Raw genomic sequence first — 27,397 nt, 5'->3', positions numbered from 1 at the left:
GCACCTTGGCTTTCTTGCTGTGTCCCACCCCTTCTGATCCATGTCATCTCTTCCTCCCTTTCAGACAGCACCTTTGGGTTCCGGCTCCTGGAGCTGTGTAACCAGGGCCTGTTTGAGTGCCTGGCCCTGAACCTCTACTGCTTGCAGGGGGAACAAGCAGCCCTGACGGCTGTCATCAATGACCGCATTGTGAGTGAGGAGCCATGGCTGGGCTGTAGCTCCATCCCCGAATTCATTGGCTTGGTTATCTTGAACTGAAGGATGGGAGCTTTTCCATGTGATCAGGGGGTGGAAGAGCTACGGTCAAGTGTGTGAGTGGAAGGGGATGATCGTCTTCGTCCTTCTGCGCAGTCCCAATGTGTGTCTGCACAGAAGAGACTCGACGATCAACAGTTACAGGTGAGAAACCCTGTTTTTCCTAGGTGTAGGGTAATCCCTGGCAGGGGTAGCCTTGCATTTCCTAAATTTTGTATTGAAAATCCAGATGGGAGTTCTGCAAATGAGCAGAGTCACATAGGCGCTGTACTGACAGAGGCTTCTAGAGATTGCAGAGGGGGAATAGCACCTCTGCAGTATAAAGATGAGCCCTGCAAGATCCTTAAGATTTCATATTGCACATGCGTCTGTAATGTGCAGTTGCTATCTCGAAAGAGCTCAGGGTGACATATGTGGCAACTGTCTCGAGTTTATTATCCTCACAACAGCCTCAGGCAGTAAGCGCAACTGTTAGATTGACTGACCCAAAGCCGTCAACTGAGCTGCCTGGTTGAACAGGGATTTCAGCCCAGACTTGCCCTATTCAAGTCTTAGCATACTATTCGCTGTACCACTCTGGCCATTGAAGCTAGCTCAGTTTCAAACTGTAAATTATTTTGGGACCTCTGCAAAGATGCATGGAAATTCTCAAGTCTTTTCCCACAATGCTAATGTAAGTCAGCTTTCTGTCTGAATTGGAGTGGGGAATACCTGGGTTCACAGCCATGTGAGACACTTTTGGCCTACCCTACCTTTCAGTGGTGGTGTGGGAATACAATGGAGTGGAAGAGGAGAATAAATCGTGTACTCTGCCCTGAAGGGTAAGATAAAACTGCAGTGGAATGAGATACCCAGAAACAGGGCCTTTTTTTGCAGCAGTACTCACAGGTACTGAGTACCAGCACTTGGGAGCGGTTCTCCAAGTCCTGATGAAGGAATTGGTGGAAATTGGCACTACTTTATACAAGTACCACCACTTTTTTAGAACAAAAAAAAGCACTGCATAGAAATATTCATGATGCCGCTGTGAGGTTTCCATGTTGTGGCATGCAGCCCGATTTATTTATGCCCCTCTTTAAATGTATCGGTCTGCTAAAAGCGGGGCCTGCTTCTGTAGATCTTCGGCTGACTAGCTTGCTGTGAAGGCCCTGTGACTTGCCCTGGCTGGCAGCGAACAACTGGGTCGCACAGAAAGCATTTTATCACGTGTCGTGTGCTAAAGACAGCCACTGAGGATGGGAATTTACGGCAAGTCCCCTTTTCCTTTCCAGTCCTGACAGCCCTTTCTTTTTCTTTCTCCGCCCACCTCCCGGTGGCAGAGGCGGATGTCGGCAGACATGAACCCATCCCTGGTGAGCTGGCTCACCACCATGATGAGCATGCGGTTGCAGGTCATCCTGGAGCACATGCCCGTCACTGAGGAACAAATCCTGCAATATGTCCGCAGGGTGGGCGATCCCCCCCAGGTAATACCTGGGGCAATAGCAGCAAAGCATGGGCTGTAACAGTGGTGGGAGGAGTAGAAGCAGGGCAGTCAGCTCCCGGGGCCGGCTGACCTCTGTGCCGTTGGTGTGGAGAGGGGCAGCTCTGTGCCACAAGCCATGGGGAGTGTCTGTGTTGCTTTGTGGGCGGCGGGGCACTCCAATAACGTCAGTGCTGCCTTGCAGTATTGGGGGGCACAGATGCTGGAACATGGCACACAAAGCTTAGAGGAGCGAGAGAGCCTGGACTGCCGGGGGGGATCCATCTTTCCCGAAGGGTGGATTATTTGTCACACCTTGAGTGTTATTTGGTGTGGCCACCAGAAGCCAAGTAGGATAGGGCTTTGTGGGTCTTATTCAGCCTGGGGCATCATGCCAAGTGGCCAGTCTTGAGTTTTGTAGGTAGCTCCTTTTTGGGGTGGGTGGTGGGGGAATGGTGGTGCAATGGAGAGACTGGATTTCGGAGTGTGGGTGTGAGAGAGGTTCTGGGCAGCACTGTCCAGAACGGGGCATCTGCTCGATAACCGCCTTTCCCCCTCCCTCTTCTCAGCCTGTTCCTGAGGAGCCCATGGATTTGCAGGCCACCGAGCAGCATCCTGAAGCTCTGCAGGTACTGACTTGGAGGGATCCAGCCGATACGGCGACACATCTCGAGGGGCTCTTGGGTTTCTGTGCCAGTAGATGCCAGGGCTCTGTGGACTGCCAGTGTGTGCATTTGTGTGTATGTTGTAGTCTGCATAGCACTTTAGAACTTTCATTATAGGAATGACCTTTTCCCTCATCTTGCTGGGTAGGACAGTATTGTGCCCATTGGTGGTGGGGCTTTGCTGTGGGCCACCCACATAGTTTGGGCCAAAGGTGGGACTGTTCATTCTTAGGCAACAGAAGTGACCTAATGAGAGAAGGGTGCCCTTTTGGCCATGGATTCCTCTAGGCCAGATTCCAAAGGCCTTCGTCCCTTGCCTTTCTTCTCAAGATGTCTTCTAGGGGGAGATGCTGGGGTGTTCATAGCTGCAAAGCGGATGTTCCCTCTCCCCTTTGAAAGAATGTTTTGTGTCTGTGAGGGTCTCTCTCCCCACTGCCTTTCTCTCCCACTTCCTAGCGCGAGAGTGCAGCATCCCCAGCCCCAGCCACCACAGCAGAGGAGGCCATGCCCCAGCAGCGAGGGGAGCCAGAACACGAAGAGCCCCAGCAAGGAGAGCCCCCTGCTCCTGAGGCAGAGCCCTGGGCTGCAGCTGTGCCCCCTGTGAGTATGTCTGGATGGAGCAGGGAGGTCTGTGTCCAGCAGGAGGGTGGTCTTCTGAGGCGGTTAAGGGATACCCAGATCTTTGCTCCTCCATGCCTCCCTTCCAGGAGTGGGTGCCCATTATTCGCGAGGACATCCAGAACCAGCGCAAGCTCAAGCAGCAGCCGCCCCTCAGTGATGCTTACCTGAGTGGCATGCCAGCTAAGCGCCGCAAGGTAAGAGGGGGCTGGGTTTGCACGGGTAAAAGCCAGTGGACAGGGCAGCACTTGAGGGGGAATCGGATGAGTTTGAGCAGAAAAGCTGGTAAGAACACGGCCTTTGCTCTTATTGGGGGCTCACTAGTTAATTTCCAGTTGTTTTGCTTGCACAGGGTTTTCATTCCTTTTAGTCAGTCACATTTTAAAGGTGGAGATAGCAAACCAGAAGCTTAGAGCAGTCCGTTGAGGGTCGGAGCAACATCCCCTGCCTTGGCGAATTTGCTGGGGAAATGGGGAGACCAGGGGTGAGGCTGGTTTTCACGTCTGCTTTAGGTGAACAGACTTCAGGAAAAGGGATGTATTTGCTCACTTAACATGGAGGTAGACGGAAGGTGGTGGAAGATACTTCAGGGTCATGATGCCAGAAGGGCTAAGATCTGTTAGGGTAGTATGACACTTCATGTTTCACTGTTGGAGCAAAGGGGTGGGTTAGCATAGTCACTAGATGCTAACATGCGGACAAATGACGTCAGTAGCTTATGCAGGAAAAGGTGGGAAATACTTGCACCAAAGCTGGCCTTGGCCTCTTTTCAGGTTTGCCTTAGAGAATTTTCACATTTGCCACCCTTAGTCAGTAATGCTGTGGGTTACTTCCTGGGTTTTCGTTGATATTGTAGTTGTAGCTGTGCATGCTGAGTTACCTTGCATTTGGTGGGGGTGTTTATTGGGTGTGCTCAGTGCCTCTAGTGGGGCAGGACTGGCTTGTTTAAGGGGACCAAAGAACCACTGGGTGCTGCTGGGAGAGGGGTCTCATTTCTGCTCACAGTCCTGCGTTTATGCAATTTGTTAATGGAGTAGCACTGATTTCTGTTTTTCCCTCTGAAGACCATGCAGGGGGATGGGCCCCAACTGCTTCTGTCTGAGGCAGTCAGCAAAGCTGCCAAAGGGGCTGGCGTGAAGCCCCTGACCAGCCCAGAGAGCCTCCACAGGGACCTCGCAGAACCAGCCCTACAGGAGAGCTACCGGCAGCAGGTGAGGCAGCCCCTCCCCTCACTTTAATTTCTTAAATGTTAACACCCTGATGACTAGCTGCTGCTTTGGGGGGGGGGGGTAGCTGGTTTCATCTTCCCCCTTCTGTTTTCTAGCTGAAATCTGACCTGCAGAAGCGACTGCAAGCTGACCCTAGTTTCACTCCCCAGAGGTTCCCCAATGCCCAGCAGGCCTTTGTGGCTGAAGACTCGTAATGGCTGCTGCCGGAACTCTCCTAGGTCAGAGGTGGATGGACTCTGCTGCTTGTCTCTCTCTTCCCTCTGTGCACGAAGCAGACAGCCACTCCTTTCTCAGGCCAACTATTTAAGTTCCTTTCCCACTTGTTTCCTGTCTGATTGCTGTGATCTCTCTTGGCCAGTGGGAGGGCCCCAGTTGCTGCTGAAATTACTAAATAAAGCCACTTCTCCAGGGGCCAATAGCATGTGTGTTTAAATAAAACATTTTTTAGGGGAGGAAGAAGTAGTTATCTTTTTTGTGGATGACTTTATGTAAACTGTTAAACCCCTTGCTACCTTTTTGGCATGCTTCTTACATTAGTTGTTCATGTAATGATTTTACCAAGTGCTTTCTGCTATGTAAAAGAGTACGTGGGAAGTCATCTTGTTTTTTTCCCCTTGGTTGATATCCCACTACTTTGGTTCCTGAACTTTAATAATAATTGTGTGGTGACCCCACCCCACTCCCCAGTTGCATTTTCAAGGCAAGAAATGAGCAGAGGTAGTTTGCCATTGCCTTTCTCTCCATACACCCTTTGTGGTCTTCTGACTACTATCCATGGTTAACCCCTGCTTAGCTTCTAGGTTCTGACAAATCAGGTTAGGCTGGGTTCTGGGCCACTACCTAGACTTTACCAACACATTATTAAATTTAAAGCAGTAGTTTCTAAAGTACAGCCAGGCAGACAGGGTTAATTCTTCCAGGAAGGGTGCTGCCACATACAAAATCAGAGGCTCTTGTGGAAACCAAGTAGAATCAGAGCCAGTTTGGTGTAGTGGTTAAGAGCAAGGGAACTCTAATCTGGAGAACTGGGTTTGATTCCCCACTCCTCCGCTTGAAGCCAGCTGGGTGACCTTGGATCAGTCACAGCTCTCCGGAGCGCGCTCAGCCCCACCCAACTCACAGGGTGATTGTCATGAGGATAACAACAACACACTTTGTAAACCGCTCTGAGTGGGGTGTTAAGTTGTCCTGAAGGGCGGTGTATAAATAAAATATTATTATTAATCCTGGCACACAGCCTAGAGCAGTGATGGCAAACCTTTTTGAGCCCGAGTGCCAAAACTGCAACACAAAACCAACTTATTCATTTCAAAGTGCCAACACTGCAATTAAACCTGAATACTGAGGTTTTAGTTTAGAGAAAACAACTCATACAGTTGTCCAAACTAATTAACATCTCTCTCTCTCATTCACTCACTCATGAGCCACGAACGAAAATAAAGCAAGTGAAATCAAAGCAGCTTGCCTTTCTTTACACTAGCAGCGTCTTGCAAGCACTCTCTCACTTAGGAGTCACGATGGAAGTAAAGCAAGTGAAATCAAAGCAGCTTGCCCTCCTTTAGAAAGCCAGGCCTAGCAGCCTGGCTGCTGCCTCCGCTTCCTGCTGCTAGAGAGACTGGCAGCAGGGAGGCAGCGTTGAGGAAAAGGAATCATGTGGGCAGGGCCAAAACCCACGTGATCACTTTTCAGAGCTATGGGAACGCTGTTGCAGCACGTTCCTCTCCAACTGAGCCCTGGACGTAGCGATCCGTCGACTTGACTCGCGTGCCCACAGCGAGGGCTCCGCGTGCCACAGGTTCGCCATCGCTGGCCTAGAGCTATAGGACATAGAAAAGTTGAGATTGTTCTAACAGGAAGCTGGCTGCCGCCCTAAGGCTGTGAAGTAGCACTGGGAATGGGGCTCTGATTTTAAGGAAGAATTCCTAGAGTTGAGAGTACAGTCTTATACTGGAACACACCTCCCTTTTGTTAGCACCATCCTCAAACGAAACCATACTTTATAGAATGGACATAATAGTGACATGAATATACTATAAGCAACTGCTAAAAAAAATCTACTTCTACATCTACTTTGAGGTTATAGGAGAAAATGACCTATCCATAAAAAAAGGTGGTTGTGTATACTAAAGAGAGGTGGGTGAAATTGCATCTATAGTAATTTGGGGTTCTACAGCTCTTGGCCCCATGCAGAATGAAGACTTGACCAACCTCTTCCCACATTCAAGAACGCACAGCTGCAAGGAACAGGAAAGTTCCTATGCACACAATGGATGGCTCCTACAGACTAGTATGACACCCAACAAGGGTGCCAATAAAAGGCACCTTAAAAAGCCTATGAAGAGTTTTAACAGCATGAGGTGTGCATGGAGTCTTCCTCCCATGTTATCATCATTTGGCTTCTCTTGGAGGGCTACTTCAGAGAACGCCTATTTTCATTAAGACAGAAATAAGCACAAAGTGTTTACCTTATTATTCAAACATAACTGAAGGTGGATAAACCTAAACAGAAAACAAGAACCCTCACCAGCTTTACTTCGTATTTTATTGTTTTTTTAAACAATTTTTTTTGGTTTTATTTATTAAACAAACCAGCTCGACCACCTTTTAAAAATGTAACGCTTCCTATTTCAAACTCAGGGGTGCAAATGGACAGGAGGAGGAGGGCAGGCTCCCAGCCTAGCCTCCCCCATCCCAACTGAAGGGGGAAGAGGCAAGTTCCCACATGTTCATATTTATATATATTTACACTCCACACCTCAGAGCGCCTCCCCTCTGATCCAAGGGCAATTATAACCCCCCACCAAAAAATAAACTCAGGTGAAACCAAAGGATATAAGCAAAAATACATTCAGCTGGGAGCCTCCCAAAATCCTGATCCTTGCCCCCCTCAAAATTCCACACTGAGCACCCCTCTAAGTGTTTAACACCCCTAACTGATGGGGCAAATTCCAGTGTCACCCCTCACATAAACAGGAAGGGAGTTAAGGAGACATTCCATGCTCAGGATACACCAAGAAGAGGAATGAGCCCCTGCAGCCCCCCCTTCGAGGGGGGGGGCTAAGAATCAAAGAGGAGGGGCGTCGGCATCCTGGGCTAGTGGTGGTTGGAGAAACCAGGGTCTTGTTTGTCAGAATGGGTGCGGACATCGGGCTCAAGGCGGCGGATTGGAGCTCCATCTCGTGGTTGAGCTGCTCGCTCCCAGGCACGAGGAGTCCAGCGAAGGACATCGGACTGTGGAATGGGGGAAGGGGAGAATCACAGAGGGGAAAGTCATGTATTCAATCCCTCCCCCCTCACAGACCAAAACCTGCTACTTCTTAGGGGTGCTATCATCTCACCTGCTGGTAGACCTCAAAGCGCTGGGCACGAAAGATGCCACCATAGCCAGACCCAGGGGACTTCAGCCGAGCATTAAAGCCTCCAGCAAAAGGCCTGTGAGGGAGAAAAGGCTCAAGCAGGAGCAAGGATCCCACAAACCATCCCCTTCCACGGGCAGATTCCTTGTTCTGCTGCCTGAGGAACGGCGTCCTCTGCTGGTTCCTTCCATCATTCCTGGAGCCATCCACTCACCTGCCCCCTGGCGGGGGCCGGGCCCCTGCAGACCCCAGGCCATTGAGTTTCCTGTAGTCCTGCAGTGGCTTCATTTCCAGAGCATGAAGCTAGGAGAGAAAAGGGCTCATCAGAAGCGGAGGACACAAGACCCTTCCCTTCCCCCTGAGCTCCTAACCCTCATGTTCTTTGGTACCTCGCCCCGGCCCACTGCGCCATGAGGAAAGGCCCGCACAGCTGGAGAGACGAGGCGCCCAGCCAGTTGTCCTGGCGGCCGCAGGGCCTGGGTGGCCACAGGCACCAAGGGCATGGGGGGAGGTGGTGGCGGTGCAGCGGCAGTAGGTGGCGCTTGCTGCAGGGAGCCAAAGTTCACCACAGGGGGCAGCTGGGGGGGCTCCACCACTGGCAACAGCACCTGGGGAAGGAGAGACACTTGGTTAAGGGCAAGAGGGGCCCAGAGAAGAGCTCCCTTTGCACACAAGGTGAAGATTTACGCACCTGCTGGGCAGGGGCTGTGGCTGTCAGGAAACTGCTCTGGCTGCCTTGTCCCAGGGGGGCTGGGTAGAAGTCAGAGGGAGATGCAAGTTCCTGGCGTACCTGGCAAATGCAGAAGCCATGAGTTTCTCGCAGCTGGCTGGGGAGAAGGCAGCGGCAGTACCTTGTGCTGGACCAAGACAATCACCACAACCCTTCACATCCCCTCTGCCAGAGCGCCGCATCCCCAACAGCAGATGCAGGGCGGCAGTTTTTGCTCATTGCTGTGCCCCAGTAAGTTCTTCCTTAAAGCCCTACAGTGGAGGCTCTTTGAACAGGTGGAGGGAGGCCACGTGAAGCAAAATCTCCCCATTTAATAAAAGCTGCTCTGAATCCTGTTTTTCTGCCCTAGCAGTCTGACCTCAGGGAGGCAGGGGAGATAATCGTTTTTACAAACAGGCAAGGCTGGGGGAGGGGGTGTTTGCAGTGGAGGGGGAACTCCTGGCAGATGCGACTTGGCTATAAGCTACCTGTATAGAGCTGCCATGCAGGAAAGCGGAACAATTTGTTTCCGAAGATAATTGAAAAAATTAGGCTGAACGTGACTATTCATGCAATAATTTTGCTTTCAGAGGAAGTTGCTACCCTGTTCAGTTCTCTCTTTCCTCTCCAAAGGGTTCACAGCAGCACATGTCATGTCTCCGAGCCTGCTTTATGTTCACAGACCACCCCCCCCCCCCACCCCCAGTGTCACTTCTTCCAGAATGCCACGGAAGAAATAGGCCTTGTGTCTGGATTTTGGTTGTCTGCATTGGTATTTAAACGCTCAACGATTCTCAACCATGTATCTGTAAGCTGCCTTGATTGCCCTATTAATGGAAAGATGGCCTAAAAATCTTTAAAAAGCAACAGCTCAACTTCCCTCTCCCCCACAAGCTTCACTGATGAGTGGGGATCTGAACCCACACCTCCCCAGTGGCACTGTTGTTGCAACCCCACACAGTGTTCACACAGGGAGGAGGAATCAAACCTAAAATGCCAAATCCTGCCCGGCTTCTGGCTTTGCCAAGTGCTACCCGACCTCATCCTAACTCCCTTTCTGCTTACATCTCCCAACTCTGCCCCCCAGAGGCCTAGCTTTTGTGGTTGCTGCCCCTTCCCCTAGAACACAGTAGTCCTGCATTTTTAAAAAACTTGTTCCCACCTTGCCACCCCGACCTTTGCAGTACCTGAAGCAAGGCTTGCTCCGGAGCCAACTGGCTGCCACAGAAGGCCGAACTGTATATGAAGGAGGGAGGGGGTGCTTGGTACAACAAGCCTGTCGCTGGCAGCTTGGGAAGCTCAGTGGCCTGCAGGGCTGAGATCTCCACGTACTGACCCTTCAGGGCTACCCCCGAGAGCAAGGCAGAACTGGGCAGCACTGCGCCTGCTGCCGTCTGAGCTGGAGAGGTGGGCGCTGGGCTGGGTTGAAGATAGAGGTGCTGGGACCTAGCCAAAAATCAACAGGGAGGAAAAACACAGAGTACATTTCCCCAAAGGGGCGGGGGAAACAAACGACCATTTCTACAAAGATGTCCCACCAAAGATGCCTCCTCCTCCATGCATGCACACCCCAACAGGCAAAATTCCTCAGCTCTGCCTGTACCTGTAAGTGTGCAGAGAAGGGGTGTTTGGACGGAAGCTGTTCCCGCCACCGGCACTGTGAAGCTGCGACTCAAGCTGAGTGGTGGGGACCTGCAGAGAGGGGAGGAATGAGGAGGCAGCCTCAGGCCCCCAACTGCTTCTGTTCTCACCCAATTCCAGCCCAACTCGTTCCTCCAATCAGCCCCTATGTATCTTCCACAGCTGCTACAGCCTGGAATTTATATACCCCACCCCCTAGAGGCAGCCTTCCTGTGCCACTGCTCTTCTCCAGGCACTTGGCCCCAATGCTTTGCCAAGATGGGTACCTGGTTCCCATAAAACAGCTCCGGGTACAGTCGCTGGCCCTGGCCCCTCTCACCTGTAGAGAGAAGCAGACACTCAGGTCCCCATCTGGGTACCAGCCACACAAGAAGGCCCCCCCCCCGTCTCTCCGCCCTATACCTGAGAACACAGAAGTGTCTGCTGGCAGTCCGTGTAGACAGGAGGCAGCAACTGGGGCAACAGGGAAAGGCTTGGGCTCGCAGGTACGACCAGAAGGTACCTCGGGGGATGCCCTGTGGCTGGGGGGCGCCGGAGGGAGCAGCTCCCACTCTCTGGGGGCTGAGGTCAGCTGCGAAGGAAGGAAAGGCACGAGGCAGTGCAAAAGGAAAGGGGCAGCCAAGCTCTTGGCTCTGCAAGTCTTTTTTTAAGGTGAGAGGTCTGGAGACCAAGTCCCAACAGGAAAGGCTGAAGCCTGGGAGGAGGTGACCGAGAGGCGATACGATAGCCCTCTTCAAACACTTGAAGGGTTGTCACATAGGTGGAGCAGAATTGTTTTCTGTTTTACCAGATGGTCTGATCGCAACCAGTGGGTTAAAACTAAACTGAAAGTTTTGGCTAAACATCACCCCAAACTTCTTGACAGAGTGGTTCTTCAGCGGAAGACACTTCCTCGGGAGGTGGACTGGCACTCCTCCTTTGGAAGTTTTTAAGCAGGCACTAGATGGCCATCTGTCAGCAAAGCTGATTCTGTAACTCAGGATGAACTTAGGCACATTGAGAAATGGAGGGAAGGCAGAGATGAGCCAGTGCTTGGCTCTCAGGACCTTACGTTCCTAGGGCAATACTGATCACCACTTTGGAGTCAGGAAGGAATTTTCCTCCTGGCCAGAATGGCCAGGGGTCCTGGAGGTTTTCTACCTTCTGCTGGGCACGAGCAAGGTGGAGGCAGTGGCGGGGGGAGCTGTGAATTTCCTGTATTGTGCAGAGGGTTGGATGAGATGACCCTTGGGATCCCTTCCAGCTCTCTGTTTTTATGATTCTAACAAGAGATTAGACACATTGTGGTAGAGAGGTCACTAGGGAGATCCAGTCCTTTCCCCAGCTATGGAGTAAACACTATTTCTCAATCTCACAGCCTAACCTACGTTGCAGGATTGTGAGATGGGAGACAATAGGAATAAAAACAATATATTTACTTTTTTGGGATTGCCTGTCCTACTTTTGAGCCTCCTGCTCAAAAGGAGGAGACACTGCTGAGCAGAAGACAATTGCTTCCATTTTTTTCTAGGCGTCTGGCCTCAGTTCCACAGAGAGACCATTTGATTTAGCTTGACTGCTTCTAGAGTTCATTCTAAGTAATAGAAGGGGAGCATACTTCAGTGTGCCTCTCCCCTGGGGAATGAGCGTAATGTGGAGTTGTCCACTTCTAGACCAAGGAAGCTTCAAACTTTTCCAGTACAGAATGCTTGCCACCTGTCACCCTCCAACTGTCTCTGTTCTGCTACTTACCCCCTCTGCAAGTGCCTGGTGCAACTCTTCTTTGTCTGATTTTGATCCTTCGTTCACCATGAAGCGAAGATCTGTATCCTGAAGGGGCAAAAAGCCAGAGTGGAGACTTGATGACAGGATTCTCAGACTTGCTCACAAGTGGCATAGCAGCACTGAGGGCAAACGTTGCAAAACAGTACCTCTCCCGTACCCCCCTGGGCTCCTGGCTTTCGTACATACCTTGTCACTGGCTCCAAACTGGATGGGCGGGCCAGCCCCAGGGGGCTCCAGCTGGGGGCTTGGCTCAGACTTGACCACCCCCACCCCCTCTGTGCTGTCTTTTGCCTTCTCGGCTCGCTGGGAACGCTCTGTGCCAATTGCCCCAGGGGGTGGGTGTTCACGGGGTGGCTCAGGGGAACTGCTCACCTGTGGCAAGAGGAATGGTGAAATTCGTGGGTCCTTCTAGACAGGCCACTGATACACCCCTCTCCTGGGGGCCCCCTACAAGACCAAACTGCAGACTTTCAAGACCACGGCTATGATAGCTAAAGCTTTCATTTAGTGCCAGTTGACTGCTTCTTGGCATCAACTCTGATTGTTCTATCAGCCTTTTGTAACGTGCAAGCTCTCGGAAAGTACTGTGCAACTCTGCCCAAACAGTGGACAAGTCACAGAATAGGACACACCACAAAATTTGGTATCCTGAGAATTTCAATTAGACCCCCACCCCACCAAGTAAGTTCCTAGCCCTCATGGGTAGTGTGTGGACAATGTGTGGTGTAGTCTGAAAGCAGGGAGTGGGATTGTGGAGGGCCTTCGGTGCCCTGCCCCTTCCCCAGGAATTCACAGGCACTACTGAACACACACTAGGCAATGGCAATGCCAATGGGTAAAGATAACAATTTGGACTAACGCAGACCGTGGGCCGACTTTTTAAAAAAGGTTTTATATATTTTATTAAAAGAGGAAAAATAGAGACCAAGAATAATAATAGCAATAACAGAAAATAATACATTACTGTGGGCTGACACTGTAGATTCCTCTTGCTGAGAGCAGAGAAGGGCTGAGAGCACAGCCTCGAGCCCATTCCCCGCTCTGGTGCCAAAGGTCTTTTCAGCAGTGAAAAGGGAGCAGCCCAGAAGAATGCCAGGGAGAAGGAATCAAGGGTCTACTGTACTATGCAAGCACGAGAATTCGAGGGGGCTGCAGGGCAGAGAGACTCCTTGAGAGCGCGAAAGGGGCTTGGCTCCTTTGCCACTGGAAGAGTTGCTGGAGAGACGTGGGGAGGGCAGGTACAGCTCCTCTCGAATCCTTTTTGCAGTTTCCAACTCACCTCCATGCCCACAAGTCCCACAGGGAGAGCAGAAATTATGTGAGCGTATGCATCTTTGGAGCCCCCTCCTCATCCCTTTCAGCAAGAGGCATCCCCTCCCCACAGCCTTGAGCTTTCCCCATGCAGGCTATTGCTGAAACGTGTTGGTGGGAAAAAGCAGGAGGCCGAGGCTTCAATTCTGTGGCATCTCTCACTGGAACATGAGTGATGAAGGAAGGTCAGCGAAAGGAGAGGTCAGCCAGGAGACAGAGATTTGGAATGTGGATGGTGAGACTAACTGTGTTGAGGGAATACTACACAATCTCAGAGCCAAGAAGGATGGGGGGAAAGGCCGTTAAATATGGCTCCTGTCCATCAGAACATGCCAAAAACCTTCATGAAGGCTATTTTTGGCACAATGGGATGGGTAAAGCCTAGGCCAGTGTTTCCCAACTTTTCCCATGGTGGAACGCCTACCTATGAAAATATATACAGGCCAGAAAAGTTGACAGCTGGGGAGCACAATTCAAATTTATTTGTAAAGAGCTGCCTCCTCCTCTCTCTCTATAAATTTGATTTATAGCCCGCCCTCCCCACAAGTGGGCTCAGGGTGGGTTACAACAAAAATAAGAAATACAGGCACAACAATAAAATCATAATCTTACAATATAGCACTTCAGCAAATTCACCTGCTCATCATGTATAAAAAGGGTGAAGGTGTGGATTGGTATCCTGCGGCTGCTCATACATGGAGGGCAGGTGACCATATGCCCTCCCCCCCCCCAGGAGGGAGGACGGCAGGGAGATTCATCTGATGAATTTAACGTTGGCCTCAAAAGGATGGGAGATCTTGGAGGGCACGAGAGTCTTCTGACAGAAAGTTCCACCAGGTCGGGGCCAGGACCGAAAACGCCATGGCCCTGGTTGAGGCCAATTGAGCCTCCCTGGGGCCAGGGACCACCAGTATGTGTTTACCTGCAGATCTCAGCACCCTCTGGGGTATATATATGGGAAGAGGTGGTCCCTCAGGTATGCTGGCCCCCAGTCCGTTTAGGGCTTTATAGGTTAAAACCAACACCTTGAACCTGACTCATAACTCCAGGGGAGCCAGTGTAACTGCTGCAGAGTTGGCGTTATGTGTGCCCTGTATGATGCACCCATCAGGACATGCGCAGCAGCATTCTGGACCCACTGCAATTTCCGGGTCCACAGGAAGCCTCATGGGTAATTTCCGGGACTCACGGGAAGCCCTGCGTAGAATGAGTTACAGTAGTCCAATATGGAGGTGATCATTGAATGGATCAGTGCCTTTAGATCATGGGTCGAAAGATAGGGGGGGGGGGCAAGCTTCCTGGCCTGCCAAAGATGGAAAAAGGCAGACCGGGCAACTGTCGCGACCTGGGACTCCACTGAAAAAGAGGAGTCCAGCATCACACCAAGGCTCCTGATCAATGGGACGGGCACAAGTGGTGCCCCATCAAAGGCCGGGAGCTGGAGCCCCCCTCTGATGCCCCCCGGCCCAAGTACAGGATCTCCAGCTTTGTGGGATTCAGCTTCAGTCTACTCTGCTTCACCCACCCAGACACAACCTCTAGAGCTTTAATTAGAGCTTCAGGGGGAGAATCAGGCTGGCTGTCCATCATCAGATACAACTGGGTGTCATCCACATATGGGTGACAATCCAGTCCGAAACGCTGTACCAGCTGGGCAAGGGGACACTTATACAGACTGAACAACAAAGGGGAGAGTATCGTCCCCTGGGGGACGCTGCACACCATTGGTTGGCATGCTGACAGCCTCTCCCCAAGTGCTACCCTCTGTCCCCGACTGTGGAGAAAAGAGACAAGCCACTGTAAGGCAGTCCCTCATGTTGGCAAGGCAGTGGGTCAACGATTTGTGGTCGACCATGTCAAATGCTACTGAGAGCTCCAACAACACCAGCAGTGCCGACCCGCCCCAGTCCAGATGGCTACGGAGATCGTCTGTGAGGATGACCAGCACTGTCTCAGTGCCGTTGTCCGGACAGAAGCCAGACTGGAATGGGTCCAGGACCAATGCATTTTCCAGGAAGGCCTGAAGCTGCTCCACCACCGCCTGCTCAATCACCTCACCCAGAAACAGTTAGTTCGAGACTGGGCTGGCGGGGTTCAGATTTGTTTTTTTCAGGAGGGGCTTCACTACAGCTTCCTTTAATGCTACGGGTTAAACATCCTCCTGGGAGACCAGATTGAAGTGGTCTAAAATCAGACTGGAAGACGGCCAAGGGGTCTCCAGTTCCCTTACCGTATCAACTGTGGCTGGCAGGTCGCAGTGGAGGGACAAGATTTTATCTGCAAAAAAGCTCCCCAAAGCCTCACAGCTAATGGCCGAATTTCTAATTTGCCAGTCTCCCTGTGAAAGGGAGACCAAAGACTGAACTACTTGAAACAATTTTGCTTCCAAAATCTTAATAAGCACAGTATTCTGAGAGCTATTTGGAATTTTTTGTGATATTTCAAATGTCTTATTTAGTCCATAATTTCTTGTGGAATCCCAGATGATGTCCAGAGGAACCCTGGCTAGCACACACAAGTCTAGGCAATGGTCAAAGAGATGACTGGGGATACAGAATTACTTTCCCAAAGAGCCCAGCAAGGGGAAAGGGATAAGGCGACGAGGACTTCCTGGAACAAGGTCTGTACCTTCTTATCCTTGAGCAGAACGGAGTCTCTGGCTGGCAGCCGTCTTCTCTGCTCTTTAGGTTCTGCTCCCTCGGAGCCAATGGATGCGGCGTTTTCATCATGCTTGCCCACAGCTCCACCGTGTTCGGCCCCAGTGTCTGGTGTAGCCTTCAGGCCCCCATCAGGAGAACTACGCTGGCTACAGGTAGCTGAAGAGACTTGTGAGTCACTGCTGAGGTCCACGCCACTGTCTGACAGGCTCATCTAGGCAAGGACAGTGGTATCAAAAAAGTTACGGGAGAGAATCAGGTCTTACCACCACCCCTCCATCCCACCACAGCACCTGCCCCCCTTCACAGAAGCAGAGGTAACACAACTGACGACGAACCCTCACCTCTGTACTGGCAACTTCCTCAAAGGCATTTAGCGGATCAATCCAGGGCTCCACTGAGGCAGGCCGGTAGCTCTTCCGGGAGGAGCCTGCACGTAGGACACAGGCAGCATCAAGGGAATGCATGTACTTCTCCTTTCAGAGTTTTCTCAAACACCCCCTGCTCTGCTTCAGCTAACAGGCAGATTTCCAAGGCAATATAACTTCCTTCAGCCCCTTCCCCGAGGAGCAGGCAATGAGAACCTTGTCACCCACCACAGCCAAACTACTCACTGGCATTCAAGTGACTCCAGATCTGTGGGGCAAGCCCCTCAGTCACTGGGACACTTCTGCTGCGTGGCTCCCCTGCGGTTTCCTCCTTGGGTGCTGTGAAGCTTGGACCACTGGGGAAGGCCAGGGGTTCCTGAGAGAGAAGAGGGAGAGGCCATTATTCAGAGGAACTTGGAGCGCGCCCTCCATCCCTCCCCTCCTGACAGCTGAGTTGTGAAACCAGCCTCACCTGCTGCAGCAAGTCTTGCTTTCGAGGCCGTTCCCGGCGCTTTGCAGCAAAGCCACTTACTGAGCTGGACTCCTTCAGGGGGCTGCTGCTGGAGCGGAGTAGCTGGCTCTTGTCTAAGAAGCAAGAGTCTGAAGAAAAAAACAAATCAATCCTTGGGATGGGGAGGGTGGGGGAGCAGGGAAGTTAGAAAACCATCTAACTAGCCATTCCTTTTTACGACTCAGCCTCAGATACATTCTCTCTGGCGCTAAGCACCCATGGCAACACACCAAACAACGCAAGGAGCCTGGGATCCAGAAAGCCAAGCTCAGACTGTATATGCTGAGGCTTCCAATGCTGGGGCTTGCAAACCATCTCCCCCTGCCCCTTTCCCACAATCTCTAACCTACTAAGCACAGACACCAAACGCTACCTGTACCACTGCTAGTCCTGGTCTCGAAGCGCCCTAAAGGAAGGGCAGAGGTGCCACCTCCAGGACCCGGGAAGAGTGGCTGGGGGGGACCAGGTGAGGCAGGCTTAGTATGGCGGCTGCCCAGTTCAGCCAGGGCTTGCTGGATGCCAGCTGGGTCGCTGTGAATGACTCGGTCCAGGCGATACACTGTACTTGTGGTGGGGGCTGGAGGCAGGCTCAGGCCTGGAGAGTGGTCATCAGTGTTTCGGCTAGTGAAAGAGACAGAAATCGTTTCAAAATGGAGGGCAGGACACTTTGCCATGCATGCAGAGGAAGCTGAGGAGTGCCCTATTTTCCATTTCTCTCTGCCGATGCATTTCTAACAAAGCAGCCAATTGTTCACCTACATTTTCGAAAACAGGACAGGTGATCCAAGCAACCCCGGGGCAAGTTAAGTTTTAAGGGACAGAACTGATTAAGAAGGGACATATTAGGGGAACTACTTCAGACAAGAGAAGGAAGCATCACTGCCCTTGTACAATGCACAGAGAAGGGTTATCTCCTTTTGGTCACCCATGGCCAAGAAACCTGAATGCCACATGGAATCAGATACGAGGACAGCATGCTACAACTGCATTCAAGTCCGTCATGTGAAGAGAACATTAAAAGCTTCTGCTTTTAACCTATATTCAGCAATTACAGGTAACGGTTATGTGTAAGCTGCACCCCCCCTTCTATTTTTCATCCTTTCTCCCCTTCCAAGTACTAGGAAATGCCACAGCTAGGGACACAGCTGCACTAGACTTAGCATGCACTAAACTAGATTCCTTTGGGGTTAATGAAGGGGGCACAACTGAAACCAAAATGTACATAACAGCAAAATAATATGCAAGGTATGGTGAAGAAACTTCAATGGGATAGCCTTGATGGAAAACCTTAACTCTGGCAGCTATGGTGTTTGCACACCTCCTTGCCCCTTGTCTGCTTCAGAGGTTCATATCACTAACTGGAAAGCACCTTAAACCGACTCCCAACTCCTTAAATCCAAATAGTCTTTCAACCCTTGGGCTGTGACCCTCAGAGAATGAGTGTGCCACACCTCCTGCCTTGCTGCACACCAGCACAGCGATGCAAGGCCACTCAGTAGTGGAGAGGCTTCCTCCAGGGCTCTGATCCCATCACTTGTTCCTCGCTATGGTACCACCTCTTAAGTGTTAAGGCTCTGTTTTCTAGCCCCGCACCCCCTTTCTTGGTCTGCTGCACTCTGCCCTGGCCTTGACACTAGTAATGTCTGAGCTCTGCCTTGCTTCCTGTCACATGATGGTGACTGTCAGGTGCTTACAGCTGAGTGCATTCCATGCTGCTGCTTAGAAGCTAATGGTAGATTCTACATCTGGAAGACCACTGCTCTACACAATGCCTACTACTCAACAGACAGCCATCCCTCCCTCCAGCTGTCTTGCCCCATGTTCACCCTCACCCACTCGTCTTAACCTTCTCTCTCAATGCCAGTGTCTTCACCTGACATGCTCCACTAAGATTATGCCACTACAGTGCTCCTTCTGCTGTCTCCCAGTGCCCAGCCCCTGCTCGATACAGCTGCGTTGCCTGTGTGGTCACTCTCCAACCCCGCCCCCCATACAATGTTCTCTGTTCCTCCTTAGTGTCCAGGTATCTCGTGCGTATCACTTGCTCTGATTCAAAAGAAATCATGCCCGCCTTTTTGCAGAACCCGAGCAAGCTGTCAATGATAGGGTGTTTTGGAGGTCACTAATTCATAGGTTTACCGTTAAGTCAGAAGTGGCTTGATAGCACGGAACCCACACACCACTCGCTCAAACAGCTTCCCAACACTTTTTAATATGTCGCGCCAAGGACTTGCCTGCGGTTCTTGGGAGACGGCCAACTCCTCTTGTCGCCTCCGCTGCGCCCACTGCCGGCCCCTCCACGACCTGTCTTGCCTCCTCCACCGGGACCAGGGTTGGAGCGCCGGTTCTGTCGGTCCATGCCTGGCCGCTGACTGGAAAAGCTGCGCTTGGACATCTCTTTGCGCTGGGCCAAGCTGAGCTCGTTGTTTGAGGCCCGCCCACCCATAGAAGGAGCACCGGAACAGCCACCTTTCAAAAAAGCAGTGGGGGGAGGCCCGCCAGGTGCTGGCTCCTTCTCGCCCCCACCCCGACGCTCAGTGAAGTCACTGCTCTCTGAAGCTGTTTCCCACTCTTCGTTCGCCTGGTCTGAATTCTGGTTGGACAGATCAGGAGATTTTGTGCCAGCAGCCCGCCGGGCCGCTGATTCCTCCTGGAGTGGGACTGAAGGAGCTGGAGAGAATGGCTGGCTGACCCTCTGCTCACCATTGAGTCGGGCTGCGTTCTCTCGCTCCTGTTTCAGCCTCCGGAACCGGGGGGGCTTGTCCTGTTGCTGTGAACGCCCATGGCGCCGCCGCCGAGGGGGTCTCTCAAAGTTGCGGTCCGGGCCGGGGCCAAGCTGCTGCTGTTTAGGAGGGGCTTGGAAGCTGCTGGGTTCTTCAGGGGCCATTGATGGGGGAACTGGCAATGCCTTTTCCTTGACTGAAGACTCCAACACTACCTCTTGCTGCTTCTCAGGTTTCTTGTTGGGCTGTGGCTTAGATGGAGGACTCCATCCACCAGGGGGTGCGCGACCACCTCCTCGGCCCCGACGTGAAGGTACACCACGGGGAGTGAAGACACGACCACCACGAGTGCTAGGGTCGGAGAGGCGTGGGGGCATCTTGTCAGCAAATCGAGGCAAGCCAGGGGGCTGGGAAGAGGGCACTGATGTAGAAGTCACTGGGGCGCCCCTGTTACGGTGGCTCGGGGCCGGTTCTTTGGTGACCTCTTTGTCTGAATGAGCCACATCACTTGCACTTTCATGAGTCTCACTTCCGGTCTCAGAGCCACGCTGGCGTCGCCGTTTGGGGATCTCTTCGTACTCAGAGCCCTCACTACGTGTCTCGCTGGTGTTGCGCGGGCGGAAAGTGGAGCCTGATCCTGTGACTTTACTGGTGCCATCATCCAGTCGGTAGAAAGGTTCACGGTAGCTGCGGAACTCCCGGCTTCTACCGCGACCTCCTCTTCCGCGCCCACTATAAGCCCCCCTAAAACCCCGCCCTCGGGCAAAATACTCTCCTCTCCCTCTGGCTCGACCACGACCAGTGTAGCCACCACGCTCATATGGGCCCTCTCGGCGGCGGCGGCTTGGTGAGAGTGTCCCCTGTTGCTGCTGCTGCTGCTGCTGCTGCTCTTTGGGTGGCATCACTGTTCCACCATTGACCACTGGCTTAGCCTTGTTCTCTTTGCCTGGTTTTGGGGTCTCTTTAGGGGGTTCAGGCTTGCTGTTCACTGGCTCTCCACCTTCCTTGGCCTTCCCACTAGGACGCGCCTCTTCGCTCTCATCTTTTGTCTCCTTAAGGGGAGGCGGTTTCTTGATAGGCCCAGCTCGCCGTGGCACCTTATCCCCAACAATTTCCTCAGTTCTGCGACTGCTGCCAGGACGGGGACCCCAGCGCGTCTCTGTCTTGGACTCACGTCGTGGCTGCTTGTGGAATTCATGCTGCTGCCGTGGAGGTTTCTCCACTCTGCGCAGTACCTCCTCTTTGGGTGGAGTCTCCTCTTTAGACTGTTCTGAGGGAGGTTTCTTAGTTACTATGGGCCGAATGACTGGAGGCTCAACCGATTTGATCTCTTCAGGAGGATCATGATGCAGCAGCTGTGATTCCTCCTCAATTTTGCGGGATGGCTGAACCTGGGATTCAGTGCGCCCATTTCTGCTCACCTCTGCTGGTGCTGTCAGAGCCACACTACCTTGCCAGGGTGCTCCTGGCCGTGGTGGCTCATCTGCTGGGAAGCGGTGCAGCGGGGCAGGGTTGCCATTTTCAGAGAAACCTTGGTAGTTCCCCATATAGGGCTGGGGGGTGACAGCCTCACGCAGGCGTACTGGAGGAGTCTCACTCCTGAAAGGAGAAGAAAGGCTAAGGCAAAGGCAATGTTCTCTATACCTGGGCTCTGCAACTGGTGGCCCTGGGACCAGATCTGACTCCTCAAGTGCTGCCATCTGACTCCTCTCTGAACTGGGAACCTTCCAGGCACAAGAAAGGCCCAAACACCAGCATGTGTATCAAAAAGGCCTCAGCAGCTGGCATTCCTAGAGAGACATAAGATTGCCAACATGCAGCCCTCCAGTAAAATGAGTTCCTATCAGGTATCCATGACTTGCTGCTCTAGTTCAACCAACGAAAAAGCATCTTGGCTCAATTCAGGACTGGTTCATGTTTCTACATCTCAGTCTCTTGCCCAGCCAATGTATCAGGGCCACTTAAAAAAAAACTCACCTCAGCCCCTTTTCTTCCTCCTCTTGCTGCCGAAGACCTGCTGCTTGAGGTCGCGTGTCTGCACTTGATGGGGCATTCGTGAAGACATCTCCGCCCCAGGCCAGCTTGGGATCAACTGGTGGGGTGCCACGCTCTCGGAGGATGGGAGGGTGACGATCAAACTGCTCTGAGCTGGAGCCCCCACTGTCTGATCGCTCGCGGGGCAGAAGACCTGGAAGAGAAACAGAGGCACTAAGACCTGATAGCCCATCTAGCCTGTTAAACTCAGCACCTCCAGAACTGATCGAGGAACTTGGCTAGCCTTCTCTCTTACCTACAGATCTGCCCTGGATCATCTTCAATACTGTTTGGTCTTTTCTGGAACTACTTACCAGAAGGGTGCACCCCAGGTGGGTAGAAATCCATAGGAGGCCGCCCCTGCATCATGCGTGGGTCCATGTAGGGTGGAATCATCATCCAGCGAGGGTCAAAGTTCATCTGCGGCATTGGCGGAGGCCGTCCAATGGAACCTGGGTACATGCCTTTGGGCGGAGCCTGTTGCGCTGGAGGCGGGGCTGGGGCTTGCTGCTGCCCTGGTGGCCCAGCTTGAGGGTGGACACTGCCTGAGGGGCCCATAGCAGCAAGGGGAGCTGCAGCTACCTGCTGCTGTGTAGAGGACGGCAATGGGGGCTGAGCCTGGTTGTGCTGCTGCTGCCACTGCTGCTGCTGCTTCAACAACTGCTCCTGAAAGGGGTGGAGGAAAAAGAAGAAGAGCCAGTGCCCCCTTAGCGAGCTGCCTGCTAGTTAGAGACCGGCTCATTACGGTACAGAACAAGCCATTAGTTGAAAAAGCAGTGCGTTGCTCAGATAGCTGCGAGGGCATCAATGGGTGTCAGAGACTCTAGTCTAAACAGGTTCATCACTGCAACAGGCACTGCAAAGTCCCTTCCCCATCCCCCCTGGACACAAGCATCTATTGACAAACTCGGGCTTTCAGCTCAGTTCCCCCATACCTGCTGTTGCCTCTGGAAGCGAGGGGGCAAGGACTTCTGATACTTTGAATAGCCAAGAGTCTGAGCTGGAGGCGGCTGGCGTGGCTGAAGAACAGTTTCTCCCTTGGGCTCTGTCTTGGCTGGGTTGGGAGCTGCTGGGAGAGCAGGCCCAGATAAAGGCACAGGCTCTTCCCTTACCTCAGGTACTTCTTTGGGGGGAGGTGCCAGCGGTGGCTCAGCTGTAAGGCACACAAGAGAGACAAACAGTGACACAACAAGTAGACTGATCACACTTTCTGGCATTCTTAACCACCATCCCCCACTCCCCGTGCAGCCAACTAGGGTTGCCAGGTTGTGTCTGGCAACTGGAAGCTTGGAGAGCAGGGACTAGTGACACATCCGGGAAAAACTGGAAGTGATGTCACATCCCTCTAGAAATTGCCCAAAACATTATGGTAAAATCCTAGAGCAGCATGTCACTGCTGGGTTTCCCCTGGAAGTGACATCACGCTGGCCATGACAGTGGTATGTTTTTAAAGATTTTCTCCCACTGAAGCTCAGAACAGAGGCAGGCAACATGGGCTGCCAACAGGAGACCTGGCAATTCGCCCCAGTACCTCTCTGTCCCTTCCAATCAGCAGTTGCAGCCCAGCTCCATCTTCTGATACTACACAAGCTGAAACCTTGAAAGCATTAAGCCAGGCTTCCACAGCAAAGGTGCTTACCCTGTGGATATCATGATCCCAACTCCAGTCTTCTACTCTTTTCAACAGCAAAGGAAATCATTTATTTAGTGACACTTTTTGAAAGAGGAGTACTGCTGGTAGGCTGTGTCAAGTTTCATGTTTGAACGGGTTTAAGTGGGTTTTAGCAAACATCATCTTGCGATGTTTTGATTTAGTTTGTTTCTCCATGAATCCAGGAGAGAAGTTTAATCATGATAAGGTTTAAAAATTAAAGTAATAAAAGGAACTGTGATTTAGGGCTAAAATGGTGACTCCTCCTGTGCTCGGACAAGTAGTAACATTCAGATGGGAATTCAGGAGACATGTAATGGATGACCACAACGCAGTGGTTCTCAGCCTTTCCAGTATGGTGGTCCACAAATTCAAATTTACTTTGTATGGTAAACCATCCAGGGCTGGCCCAAGAGATTGATGAGGAGCTGGGAAGGGGGGGAGGCATTCAGTTGAGCAAACGTGGGAAGATGGCAGATGCCGGCAAAGAGGCGAGTGGCAAGTGGTTCAGGGCAATACATCTGCCACAAAAGGTACAGGGAAGGGAGGCAAGCACAGGGTCTGGGCAACAGGTTTGGATGCTGAAGGTGTAGCACCAAGACAAAGCCTATGCTCACATACCCCTCCTCCTCTCACTTTTCCATGCTCCAAACAGCTCCCCACCTACTCTCCAGCCTCCCCTGCCCTTCTTCCAGCAACTGTTGTAAATTTACGAGTTGCCAGTTTTGTAGCCCTTGTTATTGATACAAAAGGGAAAAGCAGGGCAAGAACAGGTGAAGCTAGAAAGGAGAGAAAGAGAAGGGCGCAAAGAGAAGAGCTGTCATTAAGAATGGCTGGCCTGTGACCCACTTTCAGAGGCTCTGAGACCCACAGGTTGGGAAAATGCCACAATGCATGCAGCTGATAAGCTGTGTGCGCCAGACAGCCATCCCACAATGGTGCAAATTCCCCTCAGGATCATAGAGGATGCAACTGCCAAGCTTCACAAGCTCACAGGACCAGGCAAACGCATTCTCTCACCTGCACTGCTTGAGTCCAGGCTGTTCCCACCGCTGCTGCCCCCAACCGCACCACGAGCCTTGCTAGCTAAAACTGGCTCCTCTTTCTCCCTCTTCTCCTCTGGAGGGGCTGGTACAGCTGGTGGAGTGGGTGGTGCTGCCATGGGAGCCGGCGGAGGGGTAGGTGGCTCCTTGGGAGACTCTGGCTTCAGCCGCTTGTCGGGCGCACCAAACTTCTCGTCTAGTCGTTTGAGTTTCTCAGCACAAGCAGCACGCCGCTCCTCTTGCATGCGCCGCTCCTCTTCTTCCCGCCGACGCCGGGCACGCTCCACTGCAGCAGAGATCTCTGAGGATGACTGCTTCCGGCGCTGACGCCAAGCTTCATCCTCATCCTCTGGAGGAAGTGGCCGCATAGGGCGGTCCTGGAAAAGGGAGTCTCAGTTCAGTGTCTGGGTGTTGAAAATGCAACTCTGTCTGGGGGCAGAAAAAGATTCTCTCCTCACCACTCACTAAACCTAACAGTGGAAGTTCTACATATAAGGAAGTCTGCACACAGGCTGTTGCATTCACTTGTAGCTCCCCCTTTAAACAAGTCAGCAGGCACCTTCTGTTCATCACTGGTCGCTTATTCAATGTCAGCAAGAAAAGCTAGACTCAGCCCCAAGGAGGCACATTCCAAGAGTCATTTGTACATCACAATTCTGGTATCCGCACTGTGCCAGCACAAAATTCTACCGAGCTCAGAATTCAGCCTCCCAAGAATTTTAACTCATTCCTGGTAACGTCACTTGCCTTTCAAGGTTGCAAACAAAGACTTGCATGCACACACATAATGCCAGGTGAATTCTCATGACTCTTGGGGATCAGGCACAGGGGATTTATCCAATGCAGCACTCTGTCGCCCACCCCACCCTGGCAAAGCCAGCCAAGTATATCTACACTTGCTTAATTCATACCAGGCACAGAATTTATTTTCTTGTCAGAAATGCTGAGTATTTTTTCCTAGTGTTGTATAAAGACTCCCAAGTCTTTACTACCACTCTCCTCCATGCATACACCTCCACCTTCTCTACCTGGAAAGGCATGCTAGTGCAAAGGGGTTTAGCTTAATCATCTCCCTCGCAGAAAATTAAGTGCTCAGAAGTCAGAGAGAACTCTTCACCCCTGCACCAAATTTTTAAGGTATTATCTGGAGGAGCATCTGATCTTGTGAGCCCCCATCCGGAATATGAAGAGTCACCACTCAGAAATAGCTTTACAACCTTAAGGAGGGGCCATGTTTCAGGTCTCAGGCATGGTTGTTACAAGGACAATTCAGAGGGAGGTCACCTATGGGATTCGTTTTCCAGACTGCGTAAGATTTCATCAATACAAGCGCATTTGCTCCTTCACCTAGACATCCAACACGGCAGTGGCTCTAACCTAATCTACTCTTAGCTTAATGTAGGAGCACTGCCTTCCTTGCTTTAACCACTAGCCTTCTATCTGAACAGCAGCTGCCAAGCTTCCCAAGCCCATGAAGACTCACTGGGAAGTCATTTGGTTGCCCCCAGTTGCCCCGGTTGGGTGGGGGTGGCGGCGGAGGCGGTGGCCGGACTGCAGGGGAAGGTGGTGGCAGCTCTTTGGTGCCCTCCTGGGGACGTGCGTTTTCAGCCCAGGCCATCTTCACAGGAGGCTGATCCTCTTTTGGGGTTCCGGCCTTTGCGTCTGGAGCTGACGGTTGGCTTTCAGGGCCAGAGACCTCATTGTTGCTTGCAGGAACAAACGGGGGAGAGGGGAGGGAAAAAAAGGTTGTCAATCAGGACTGTGGGGATCATGGCACACAGCGCATGGCGCACATGGAGCACGGATGACAAGAACCAACTACAGATCAGACTCTGCTGCCTTGCAGCGGCAGCAGTGGAGGAAAGCAGCATTCTGAGGAATGACTCCCCCAACACTGAGAGCTCACCGACCTCCTGGATGTTAATTCTGTGGGAAAGCTGTGTGCAACTGGTCTCTATGGCTGCCTCGTTAACCAATTCTTACCGGTTCTCAGTGGCTTCTTCATCAGAATCCTTCCCATCTTCTTCATCACTGAATTTCAGCTTCTCAGTGTAGTCCACTTCTTCGTGGGCTCCTGAGGGGGAGAGACAGCGGCAGCTTCAGACTAACAGGTTCAGGACTGACAGAGCATCCTGGAGGGTAAATGAACCCCTTTAGGGAGCCCTCCTGGATCAAAAGAGAGCGCAGACCAACTCAAAAAGCCCTGTGGTGAGGCGACAAGATCATGCTCCTCAGGGAAGGGCCTTCAATTACCTGCCCAGCCTTCATCATTCTCCTGGTCCAGCTCATCAAATTCTTTCAGGTCGTCCTGTTTGAGGACAGGCGGCCTGCTCACAGGCTCCGGCATACGCAGTGGAGGCTGCGAGGGGCGGGGTCCTGGAAGCCTCTGGAACCTGAGGAGAAAGATTAGAAGAGGCCCATCTCTGCCTCATTGTGGCCACCCCAGCCAAAATGTTTCTGGTACAGCACGCGCTACAAGAAGCAGAAGATCAAATAGTATGAAGCAGCCTGGCTACGACGGACCTCTCTCCCAGCCCACCTCTCAATCATCTCTTGAAAGGGTTAAAGGTAATGCAGTGAGAAAGAAGAGGCAGATTAGGGATTTTATGGTACAGTGGCAAACACTGGAAAAGTTCTTTTGTAATCAAACTGTAGTATTGCACTCTACAGATTTAGTCAGCAGAGTGTCCCCTTCTTGTTAGGTTAGCTGATGGAAAAGATCAAGAGAACAATTTCTGTATTTTTACACATGCTCTTAGGTTGCAGGAGCAAAGAAATGATGCCTGCCTGGGAACTCTTCTACCTCATTGTCTCCATGGCCTGCGCTCCTCCTTTCCACTGACTGGCCTCATCCCACCAATGTGTTTCTTAAGAAAATGAGCACACAACTGTCCTTCACTCACCTTCATTGCATTTGGAAATATTCAAGCTTCAGAACCTCAAGGCTACACCTTAGCATTCTACCACAGGAAACCCTGGCTCCGGCTTCCATGGTCTCCAAAACCCTGCCCTCCTTCTACCCATGCTCAGACCGTTCATGTGCCTTCTCTCAAAAATCACAAAATGCTGATCCCCCCCCCCCATTTATCTTCTTGCACTTACCTCTGTGCTTCAGCTGAGGGGTAGCGGTAAGGTCCTTGCGGCCCATAGGGAGGCGGGAACGGGAGGTACGGGGGATACATCTGTGATGGGGAAGGAGGACTTGATTTAGGGCAGGGCCTGCTGTTCTTCCCCTGGTTCTCGAACACCTGCAGCCTTCTGCCAACCCACAAAGGAAATGCCTTCCTTCCTGCACTTGTAACCAGGCAAATCTAACACCACTTCCACTTTCATCCACCACCCCTATTATTCCAGAGTGAAAATGTCAGGTCTCAGATGAAGAAACGAGGCACCAAAACCC

The 27,397-nt window shown here is 52.0% G+C and overlaps 2 protein-coding genes across 12 annotated transcripts in view; one reads left to right on the top strand and one right to left on the bottom strand.

The window, feature by feature from the left end:
- Positions 1 to 5,659, top strand: part of BAG6 (BAG cochaperone 6) — a 28,987-nt gene extending 23,328 nt beyond the window's left edge. For all 9 annotated transcript variants that reach the window (XM_054975433.1, XM_054975436.1, XM_054975434.1 and 6 more), the window contains 7 exons: positions 65 to 189; positions 1,575 to 1,721; positions 2,287 to 2,346; positions 2,839 to 2,982; positions 3,090 to 3,197; positions 4,065 to 4,211; positions 4,325 to 5,659. In XM_054975433.1, the coding sequence (XP_054831408.1) occupies positions 65 to 189; positions 1,575 to 1,721; positions 2,287 to 2,346; positions 2,839 to 2,982; positions 3,090 to 3,197; positions 4,065 to 4,211; positions 4,325 to 4,423 (830 nt within the window). In that variant the 3' untranslated portion in view covers positions 4,424 to 5,659. The remainder of the gene's footprint in view (positions 1 to 64; positions 190 to 1,574; positions 1,722 to 2,286; positions 2,347 to 2,838; positions 2,983 to 3,089; positions 3,198 to 4,064; positions 4,212 to 4,324) is intronic.
- Positions 5,660 to 6,752: 1,093 nt separating this feature from the next.
- PRRC2A (proline rich coiled-coil 2A) overlaps positions 6,753 to 27,397 on the bottom strand; it is a 34,754-nt gene continuing 14,109 nt past the window's right edge. Inside the window, exons 8-32 of one of the 3 annotated variants that reach the window (XM_054975659.1) lie at positions 27,100 to 27,179; positions 26,251 to 26,390; positions 25,981 to 26,071; positions 25,481 to 25,703; positions 23,975 to 24,374; positions 22,239 to 22,456; positions 21,618 to 21,969; positions 21,247 to 21,457; positions 18,781 to 20,868; positions 16,920 to 17,167; positions 16,508 to 16,635; positions 16,282 to 16,411; positions 16,012 to 16,097; positions 15,639 to 15,881; positions 11,886 to 12,071; positions 11,667 to 11,744; positions 10,338 to 10,506; positions 10,202 to 10,254; positions 9,898 to 9,986; positions 9,482 to 9,740; positions 8,277 to 8,375; positions 7,975 to 8,193; positions 7,800 to 7,888; positions 7,568 to 7,661; positions 6,753 to 7,460 (exon numbers count right to left, since the gene is read on the bottom strand). In XM_054975659.1, the coding sequence (XP_054831634.1) occupies positions 7,323 to 7,460; positions 7,568 to 7,661; positions 7,800 to 7,888; positions 7,975 to 8,193; positions 8,277 to 8,375; positions 9,482 to 9,740; positions 9,898 to 9,986; positions 10,202 to 10,254; positions 10,338 to 10,506; positions 11,667 to 11,744; positions 11,886 to 12,071; positions 15,639 to 15,881; positions 16,012 to 16,097; positions 16,282 to 16,411; positions 16,508 to 16,635; positions 16,920 to 17,167; positions 18,781 to 20,868; positions 21,247 to 21,457; positions 21,618 to 21,969; positions 22,239 to 22,456; positions 23,975 to 24,374; positions 25,481 to 25,703; positions 25,981 to 26,071; positions 26,251 to 26,390; positions 27,100 to 27,179 (6,111 nt within the window). In that variant the 3' untranslated portion in view covers positions 6,753 to 7,322. The remainder of the gene's footprint in view (positions 7,461 to 7,567; positions 7,662 to 7,799; positions 7,889 to 7,974; positions 8,194 to 8,276; positions 8,376 to 9,481; positions 9,741 to 9,897; positions 9,987 to 10,201; positions 10,255 to 10,337; positions 10,507 to 11,666; positions 11,745 to 11,885; positions 12,072 to 15,638; positions 15,882 to 16,011; positions 16,098 to 16,281; positions 16,412 to 16,507; positions 16,636 to 16,919; positions 17,168 to 18,780; positions 20,869 to 21,246; positions 21,458 to 21,617; positions 21,970 to 22,238; positions 22,457 to 23,974; positions 24,375 to 25,480; positions 25,704 to 25,980; positions 26,072 to 26,250; positions 26,391 to 27,099; positions 27,180 to 27,397) is intronic. The other 2 variants (XM_054975660.1, XM_054975661.1) reach the window with 2 other exon arrangements.

Source organism: Eublepharis macularius, chromosome 4, assembly GCF_028583425.1.
Source record: "Eublepharis macularius isolate TG4126 chromosome 4, MPM_Emac_v1.0, whole genome shotgun sequence".
NCBI lineage: Eukaryota > Metazoa > Chordata > Lepidosauria > Squamata > Eublepharidae > Eublepharis > Eublepharis macularius.
The sequence above is the reverse complement of the archived record's forward strand: the minus strand, read 5'-3'. Positions and strand labels throughout refer to the sequence as shown.